Source organism: Trachymyrmex septentrionalis, unplaced genomic scaffold (genome assembly GCF_001594115.1).
Source record: "Trachymyrmex septentrionalis isolate Tsep2-gDNA-1 unplaced genomic scaffold, Tsep1.0 scaffold22, whole genome shotgun sequence".
Lineage (NCBI taxonomy): Eukaryota > Metazoa > Arthropoda > Insecta > Hymenoptera > Formicidae > Trachymyrmex > Trachymyrmex septentrionalis.
Window position 1 is genome coordinate 2,804,286 of NW_017305375.1, and position 10,135 is coordinate 2,814,420.

The 10,135-nt window shown below is 31.0% G+C and overlaps 2 protein-coding genes across 2 annotated transcripts in view; both read left to right on the forward strand.

Annotated features, from left to right (window-relative positions):
- The window catches only part of LOC108748305 (neurophysin 1-like), a 1,754-nt gene extending 668 nt beyond the window's left edge, over nucleotides 1-1,086 (forward strand). The window contains exons 2-3 of the mRNA XM_018486356.1: nucleotides 396-600; nucleotides 947-1,086. Coding sequence (XP_018341858.1) covers nucleotides 396-600; nucleotides 947-1,065 — 324 coding nt within the window. The 3' untranslated portion in view covers nucleotides 1,066-1,086. The remainder of the gene's footprint in view (nucleotides 1-395; nucleotides 601-946) is intronic.
- A 4,108-nt stretch (nucleotides 1,087-5,194) lies between these two features.
- On the forward strand, nucleotides 5,195-8,404 carry LOC108748246 (serine protease HTRA2, mitochondrial). Its single transcript, XM_018486280.1, is given in 8 exon segments — nucleotides 5,195-5,294; nucleotides 5,297-5,690; nucleotides 6,404-6,533; nucleotides 6,838-6,924; nucleotides 7,009-7,203; nucleotides 7,263-7,413; nucleotides 7,485-7,644; nucleotides 8,198-8,404. Coding segments are annotated over 8 exon segments (1,314 nt in total). The 5' UTR covers nucleotides 5,195-5,260; the 3' UTR covers nucleotides 8,361-8,404.
- Nucleotides 8,405-10,135: the final 1,731 nt, after the last annotated feature.

The following is a 10,135-nucleotide window of genomic DNA, read 5'->3' on the forward strand; positions in this document are numbered from 1 at the left end:
ATTACGTATAGTCGCATACTATAAATTTTCAGTATTCGCAATGAATAACGAAACGCAGCTATAGCATAATTGTAAAATCTCAGAAGAACAAAAAATCTCGAGGTTTAATTTTAATTGATTAACAATGTTTATATTATTTAACAATTAATCTGATAATTAGAAGATATTTATCTATGGAAATATAGGTATGATAAAGGAAACAAAAAAAAATACGTTACAAAAAAATTTTCTTTACATAACGAAATAAAATATATCTTGATATTTAAATCTTAAAATTTTTTCTATTTATTTCCTTGTAAAATATTTACATAAATATCATTAATGATATTTTCATAAATCATAAGTAAATACACAAAATATGTAATTCGTTCATATTTATCATAATATTTTCCTAGTGTCCTTCATGTGGTCCTAATCATCTGGGTCAATGCTTTGGGCCCTATATTTGCTGTGGCCCTAGTATCGGTTGTTTCATAGGAACACCAGAAACATTCCAATGCAGAAAAGAAAGTTTATACACCAGACCCTGCATTGCTGGATACGCAATGTGTCGTGGAAATACAGCAAGATGCGCTTCAAACGGAATTTGTTGCTCGCAAGGTAAATTGAAAAATTCTTGTAAATTGAATTAATAAATTTCATCTTTTAAAATTTATATTCTTAACACGGCACTCTTAATCGAAGTAAATAAAGTTTGCATCCAAAATCCACAACAGAATTGGAGTGTTATATAGATATTATCATAGGAAACATTGTTTATATAATAGATTGATATAGTAATTGTTAAAAAAATAATTATTTTGCAATTAAAATTAAAAGTTATCAATCATATAGCGCTGAAAAATTCTGACATATATGGATATATTAAAAACTACAATTGTTTAACATATATATAAGTTATACATATATATAAGTGAAATATGTATATAAAAAATATTTTGTTTAGCATCCTGCCATATGGATACATCATGCAAAATTTCTGATGTCGGCAATGATCGGAAACTCGATGATAATGTGAATGTGATACTCCCAGGCAACGAAGTCTCTAACGAAATACTTCAATAGTGTAACTAATTTCATATTAATCATTTAGCGTTCTCTGATATTTAAACATTCTAAACTTTATAAAAATACAATTATGGAGTATTGATAATGAAACAAATGAAAAGAATATGATAGAATAATGAAAAATGCAAACCTGTAAATTATGTAGCGTAATTTTTTTTAGAACAAAAAGCATTTTTTGCTATGTTCAATATAATTTAATAATATATCAATATACATAATGTATGTATTTCTCATAAAAAACGCAATATAAATTATTTATTTAATTTATATAACAATATAAACTTAATATTGTGACTATAATATATATGAATGAATTTTATTCTGCAATTATTAATTATTTTGATATAGTAAAAATTTATATATATATGCACAAATAATATTAACTTTTTATAGTATAAAATTATCATATCACACATAATATATTTTTGAATTTATTATCAATATTTATTGTATCTCCATCTTTACTTTCTTTGTAAATAAAATTTCAATAAAATATGCAGTAAAATATTTCACAAAATTATTGTGTGTCTTTAATTATGTTATAATAGCATTTATAAAGACAGATCAATAATAAATCATGATTACTCCAGCACATCTTATTTAAGAAACTTTGTCACATACTTCTATATATAGAAGTCGTAAGGCTGTTGGATGAATAAAAGCTAGCTTTAATATAAATATTTTAATAAGTTTTGTATAAAGATAAATTTTTTCCTTCGCTTCCTCTGACTGAAATCCTCAGTACGCCACGGATATACATTTATCGAGTGATTTGAAAAATCACTTGCAATATTCTAGAACCATTAAATAATTTTACAATTTATTCAGAAAATAAACTTCATTACGATTAATTGCATTCATTTGAGTCGAAGTATTTATTATTTGCATTCAAGAAAATTATTATTGCTATTATTCCATCGTTTTTTTTGTGACTATTATGCATAAACAATAATTATGGAAACATTCGTGATCATTTTTTGCTGAAATACTGGTTTGGAAAGTTATTGAAATGTTATTTCTCTCTCTTTCTCTCTCTCTCTCTCTCTCTCTCTCTCTCTCTCTCTATGTGAATAATTATAATTGGGAACTATGTAGCTATATATGTACTGGCGATAAGATAATTGTTTCCGGTTATGAGTCGGGTTTTTTTTCATATACACAGTGGATTCATTAGTGAAGTATTAACTTCCAGTAAATATATAGATATCAGCTGCATTTAGCAGAGAAAACTGCAGCTTTACAACTGTTGTAAAATTCTTTGATTATATTTATTTATATCTATGATTATTCTTTTTAAAAAATGTTGCTAATTTAATTTCAGCCCGTTTAATTTCAAGGAACACCGGGATGGCCCCTCTCAGGTTTCTTTCCGGTAATAGTAGTAGAGAGAAACCTAAACAGTTGAGAGTAGATGCCCATGTTTAAAATGAATGAAACTCGTTTATTGACGCTTCTATATACAAAGTGTGCACATACAATTATATAATCAAGGATATTTTTGGCGATCTATCAATAACACATTTACGGTATTTCTCTACGGATTATTGAGAGGCCCTCCACCACTCTCGTCGATTATAATCGATGATGCTTTTTTCACTTCAGCGAGCTGACATTATTTGTCATTATTTTGATGTCAAATTACAACAAATAACATCAGCTTGCTACCTAGGAATTCTTTATTCTTTTTATTTTTTTTAATTTTTAATACAACATAAATACTATATAAAAAAAATCATAAAATATATTACATTTACAAATTATTTATATACGTTTTTCAGATAATGTGGCAAAAACAAGTTAGCTTCCCATACAGCAAAAATTGATCCTAGATACATCCTACAGATGTATGTCGAGAGATTTTCAAACATCCAGAGTACGTGTTTGAAAAAAACTTAGGAGGTATTTAGGATGTACTGAGGATGTTTACATATCTGCTTATTCTATATCTATAGAACATCGCCGTTTAAATATCATTAGGATATTTCTGGAAGACTAAATTTCATCCTATTTTTAATCTAGATTCCAGTGGACGTTCTAAAATGTCTTTTAGGATGTTAAAAAAATCTTGTAGAAAAATATTACTGAGCATTATTTGTGGATATTTTTTTACAAGGGTATATCCACGTCTCGGTATGATACAAAATACAGGAAATAAGTATGCGTCACAGAACTATGAATAACTCTATTTAAAAAAAGTACTTTCAAAAGCCCCATGACAGTCCATGAGAGTAGGGACATTTGCGAAAAAATGCGCAGATATGGCTGCTCAGCTTTTGTTTTGAGCCGAATTCAATATGAAATGCGAGACGACAGTAATATATGTGTAATGACAGTATGTATGTGGAATGTATGTTACAGTAATGTAAATGTAAATTAATAAAGTAATGTAAATTAACATGGCGGATGCTTATGTGACTAGTGACATGGAGATCAAAGGTGCCGACACGAAGGTCCCTACTGGTTACACTGTGGTTTTCAGTATGTCTGTGTGGGATATTTATGTACACATTAAAAAAATTAACAATTAAATTGCAAAGATATGTCTCTATAATATACATAAAATATATAAATGTATATGATACATGTACGTCGAAAATTGAAAAATATATTTATCAATAAAATATAGTAATTTAAATTTTTTCGGATCAAAATAGAATATCTTAGAGATGTTTCATATTAGTACAATAATAATTACAAATGTCCTGAGTTAATCATATGGATGATTTAATGTTTTGGATCAGAATGGGACAATCTGATCAAATTATAATAGGATATCCTAAGGAAATACATTGCTATGTGGGTTGTAGAGACCCTTCACTCTCGTCAACTAATTGACGATCCTTTTTTTTTTTTCTTCAGCAAGTTCACATCATTTCAAAATAATATTAAAGACATCATTTTGACGTCAAATAACAAATAATGTCAGCTTACTATTTCTCCATTTTTCCCTTTTCTCTTTTCTCTGAAAAAAATATACTATACAAAAAAGTCAAAAAATATATATTGCGATCAAATTACTTATATACATTTTTTAGATAATCTGGTAAAAACAATTAAGTTTGTTTATAGAGGCCCTCTACCACTCCCATCCATCCAATCAGTGGTCCTCTTTTCTTTGCAATACCGTAAAATAGGATAATTTTCGTCCAAAATCAGGATAAATTTAGCCTAAATTTTGACAACACAGCACGCACAAAATTTGTACATAAGAAAGACATCCTAAAAATGTAATCTTATAAAGAATTGATTGAATTATTGTCTTAAAGACGGTTTGAGAATCTTATGTCATGATTTTGAATATAATAAGTAATGCATATGTGTTTTTATAATTTGTGTCAAAGTTTTTGGGACGATTCGTTCAGCTTAATGATTATTCTACGATGTGCTTTTTGTTTCCTGTTTCTTGCTTCTTGCTATTTTTTACTTTTTGTTTTTTTGCTTCTTATCCGGTTTTTTGTTTTATATCATCGAGATAAAAGTTAACGAACTTCGGAAAAAACACGAAACACAACAAGAAAGACAATTATCGATAAAAAGGTTGTAAAGAGGGAAGAAGTAAGAGGCAAAAAGCAAGAAACAGGAAACAAAGAGCACATTGTAGAATCGGCTTAAAGTTCAGCTAAAAAAAAACAGGCCTTTTGACAGTTCTACGTAAATTACGTAAAACGTCACAATCGTTCCTTTCAGATTTCTTTTTGATGTTATACGAAGTTTCTTCACGCTGAGTTTAAGGGGCTTCGCACAATAAAAAGAACAGAGAACAGAGAATAAGAATTTCAACCTATCAGAAACTGTGTATTCCACAATACATGATTTCTGATAGGTTGAAATTCTTATTCTCTGTTCTCTGTTTCCTTTTATTGTGTGGAGCTCCTAACAGCAGCGCACGTGCGATATTGATTTTTCGGCCAATCAGCGCGAGGAGATCGCACGAGGTTTACCGAAGACGCCGAAAACCACCGACGTGCCTAGCAGACGATTGGGCGCGAAGATTCGAGGATTTACAGTCGAAATCACTGCGAGTCGACTGAGTGCCAGCACGAAATAACAATTTCTTTCTTCCAGAAGTTTACTCAAAAATGGACTTTCGATACAGTCGCGCTTATTCAAATTCCATCGAAATCTCCAATTTTCACCAATTGCCCGCTGCTTGCCCAGCACCGGCTCGCCTTGCGAATTTTGCAATTTGAAGATGGCGTCTTCCTGGTCGCTCGCGCGATGGACTTGTTTGCGAGAGCGAGCAACTCGAATGTCTTGCGACTCGCGACTTTCGTGTTTGCCAAGCAACACACTGGAATTCGAACGTTCCACTCGCATCAGCAGCAGCAGCAGCAACAGCAACAGCAGCAGCTGCAGCATGGACGAAGAGTATTCAGTGACGGAACGAGAAGATTCCTAACCTGTACCGCGTTCGTTGCGGCGACAGGTCTCGGCTATGCCTTGTATAACTGGAGGGATAACATCCGACAAGGAATCAAGAGTCTGATCCTTCCGATTCCTCCCGTTCGTGCCATCTCTTTGTCTGACAACAACCAGAAAAGGGACAAGTTTAATTTTATAGCGGACGCGGTGGAGGTATCTATACCAGCTGTTGTGTACATTGAGATCAGAGATGGCAGTAGGTAAACAATTCATTGACATATGATGACATTATATATATCGCTCATTTACTACAACACAACTAAAAAGTCGTTATTTTTTTAGTTATCTGCAAAAAAAAAACGAAAATATAAAGAAGAAAAGAAAGAACATGTTTTAAATGAGAGATAATGTACCTTTATTTCTTTATAATCAGTTATTACATCAAAATTGCATTTTCAAATTAATATGATAAAAAACTTTGGTTTTTTTTCATAGTTACATCATTGTTGTTACAAATGAACGATACGACGTTTGATTTAGATGCTTTTAGTATTTCTATCCTTAATTTTTTAGTATATGTATTATTATATAAGAATAACTAGTATTGGCTCACATTGGCATTTTCTTAAATTATTATATTTATTGGGATTCTATTCTTAGGTCTGTTTTTTATTTGTGTATTAGATTCTTTTTTCCTGCTTTAACCAAATACCAAATATATACCATAAATAAACATATACTATAAATATCATACATCTATTTTACTTTAAATCTAAAAGTTATCTAAAAGTACATATAGACTAGTTTAGCTAAAAAATAGACCTGTTTTATATCTAATAAATGTTAAGGCAGAATGTTGACTATAAGCTTAAAACACATAAGTGACCAAACTGAATATAGCTTATATCTTTTTAGAATATATTTATGATAGTTGGAGTATATACTAACTCTTTACTTTCTGATTGTATAACAGACTAGACTATTTCTCAGGAAAGCCAGTTCTTACCAGTAATGGATCAGGATTTATCATCAATCAGGATGGTTTAATATTAACAAATGCTCATGTTGTAGCAAATAAGCCTCATACAGCAATGAAAATACAGGTAAGTTCTCTGAGTTCTTTCATCCTTTCCAAGTATTTTATTCCATAAGTAAGACTTTCTAGCAAAAAACAAAGATGTAACATAGTGAATCATTACCTCCTTGTTGTCTCCCAATGTTAAATAAAGATGAAATGACTACTTGTGTCTCTTGCTGGAAAGCATCATAATATTAATATTCAGGACATTATATATATAATTTTTTTAAAGCCTTGAATTTATTATTTCTCAATTTAATTTAATTTTATGTTAGCAATAAATTATTCTTATTTGAAATTATATTTGTGGCTCTTTTTTTCCCACATAGGTACGGCTTCATGATGGTAGTACATATTCTGGAACAGTAGAAGACATTGATTTACAAAGTGATCTTGCTACTGTACGAATAAATAAGGTAACCTTGTTATTCCTTTTTTTTGTGTGTGTAAATTTTGATACTGAAATATTTGTAATTGCTAATTTATATTTAATCGAACAGACCAATCTGCCAATAATGAAACTTGGTTCTTCGGCTAACCTTAGACCTGGAGAGTTTGTAGTGGCTATTGGTGCCCCATTGAATCTTAGCAACACTATAACAAGCGGAATAGTGAGCAGTGTAAATAGACCAAGTCAAGAACTTGGTATAAATAGCCGAAATATGGGATTAATTCAAACGGATGCTGCAATTACTGTTAGTAATCGTTAGTTTTGGAGTAAATATTTTATATGATGAAGTTGCATTTTTTCTAGTTTGGAAATTCAGGTGGGCCATTGGTGAATTTGAATGGAGAGGCGATAGGCATAAACTCAATGAAAGTGACATCCGGCATTTCATTTGCTATACCTATAGATTATGCGAAAGAATTCTTGAAGAAAGCGGAGTTACGCAAAAAAAACAAAGGTAAATCAAACTGCTAGTTTATTCTATCAATGTGATATACTAAAACTACTGATTATATATTACTTTTATAGATGTGTTACATAAAGATGTACCCAAGAGAAGGTATATGGGTATCACAATGCAAACTCTGACTCCAGAAATCTTAAATGAGATGCAACAATATTATGAATATACGAATGTTCGGCATGGAGTTCTTATATGGAAAGTAATGATTGGATCTCCGGCTTATATGTAAGTCGTATAATACAGAAACGTTTAATTATTATGATTTATTATGAACTTAAATTATAACTATATAAGCATTTACACCAATCTACTAATTGACTTTCTAAAAATGTAATATTTACACCTAGTCCTTCAAACCTGATTTTAATGAAATTATATTAAGAAAATTATTTTTTTAATTCAATTCAACACTTTAATAAGCAATTCATACTAAAAGCGTAATTTTTTCAAAATTTTGACAGTTTTCCAATGTACATTACTGTGTACATTACTAATTTTCTATCTATTACGATTATATTGATAGAACTAAATAATTTCAATGGATAATACTTCAAATTTGATGTTATGTACACAGGTTCTGTATAGAGTTAATATATAAGTTACAAATGTTTAAAATCAACGATTTTTTTTAAATGAATATCAAATAGTGACTAACAAAATAGATAAGAGAAAGAGTAGAAATGACAAAATAATATTCAATGTATTTTATCAAGATTTAAATTTGATAATTGTATTTATGAAAAATTGAAAAATTTATTATCTCTCTGCATTATTGCAGTGCTGGATTGAAACCTGGAGATATAGTGACGCATGCTAATGGTGAACCAGTGCTGGATTCGAGCAATATTTATAAAATCTTAGAACAACCAGGAACGATAAATTTACAAATTTTAAGAAAAGGGCGAACTTTATATGTACAAGTTGAGCCTGAGGATGTGTAGTTGGATTTGTTAAATAATTTTAATTAAATGAAAAACTGCAAAATAGATTACTGAAATTGTATAATTTATGAACTAATTCAAAAATTTTTAATGTATTAGGTTGTTCGGAAAGTAATTTCGTTTTTTCTTATGAAAATGAAAGACGATTTTCAATCAGACGCGTTTCAAATGATCATGAACAGTCAAATTCGATAAATTTAATCTCTCAGCGATCTCACGAGTTGTTATTCGCCGGTTTGCATCAATTAATGCCTTTATTGTGTCTTCATCAGCTTCAATTGGCCTTCCAAAACGTGGTGCATCTTCAACATCAAAATTGCCGGATCGAAATTTTGCAAACCAGTTTTGGCACTGGCGTTCTGTCAATACATCTTCTCCATACACATCGGATAATTTTTTTCTTGCTTGAACAGCATTTTTACCTTTTCGATAGTAAAAAAGTAAAATATGCCGAAAATGCTGCTTTTCACTTTCATATTTGATAGGGCACCAACCAAAAACTACTGCGTAGAATCAATCGAACTTTTTTCACAAGCAAGCCTTGCTATATTAGCTGTCAAAATATATAATGATTATGCGGCTTAAGTGTGAAGTTGGCTATGAAAAAATACAATAAGTCCTCTGTTGGGAAAAAACGAAATTACTTTCTGAACAATCTAATAAAATATATATATATTTTTTTTATATCAATTGTGCTACGATATATAAATTTATTTTATCAAATGTTTTTCTTCGAGAATATATATCGCATAGTTTGTTAACATCGTTAGTGCCTTTAATGTGTTCCGAATATTCTGTCGAGTTTTGGTATAAAAAACGATACTACAATAAAGAAAGAAAGATAAGAATCACGTTTATCGTTTAGCGCATCTAATACCTGGTGAGCTGGTTCATCAGTCACATTATCGAATCTCCAGTATACACGCCTTTTGGTTGTACATGCATTTTAATTTAAATATACACGATAAAGGACCACTTAGCGACTTACTCAATTTATTAAGCGAGGAAACGTTCATTTATCCATTTATTCGCTTTATCTATCGGCATTTTTCGACCGCCACGAAGAGCGATGTCACGTCGCGTGGATAATCGCGTTGAGTTCTTGCTGTGATATGCATGCGTATACGCAAATGCGAATCTTATATGTACTTGTATGCGTGCATACGTGCGTGCATTCGTGAGAGAGTGAGTGAATGCATATGTACGCCGGGTGTGGTCTACCAGCTCGACTGCATTATGTTTATGTTGTTTACGACGTAAGGCGACCTCCGCAAGTATGTAGCTGGATCTCGCCGGCGGTCGTCGCGGCAAAATGCGTGGGTGTGGTTTCGCACATGGGGCTTCCACCGGCAGCGATTTTTCCGTGGGGATGATTTTATTGTCCGCGGACGCGTGCATCTTGTTGGAATTTTAAATGATCATTCCGTCGAGACGTAACACCAAGCGTCTGCGAAGGATTGGCGAAAGGAGAGGAGGAGATGGCGGCTTGACGATCCACTCTGCGCAGACTTGAGAAATGTCATCGATACACAGTTGTGATCTTGTACATGATGATAAATAGCAGTAAACTTAGTATTGATAAGAGGATGATAAGAATAGGGACAGCGTGTTCGGAAGATCAAGAGAATGTTACTTGAAATAATCTTTTACTGACAGAAATAGCGAGATACATTGTTAATTTTTGAATTATTAAAAAGGAAATTTAAACTTTAAGAAGATATTAAAAAAATTTTTTTTATAATTCTTATATATATATATATATATATATATATATA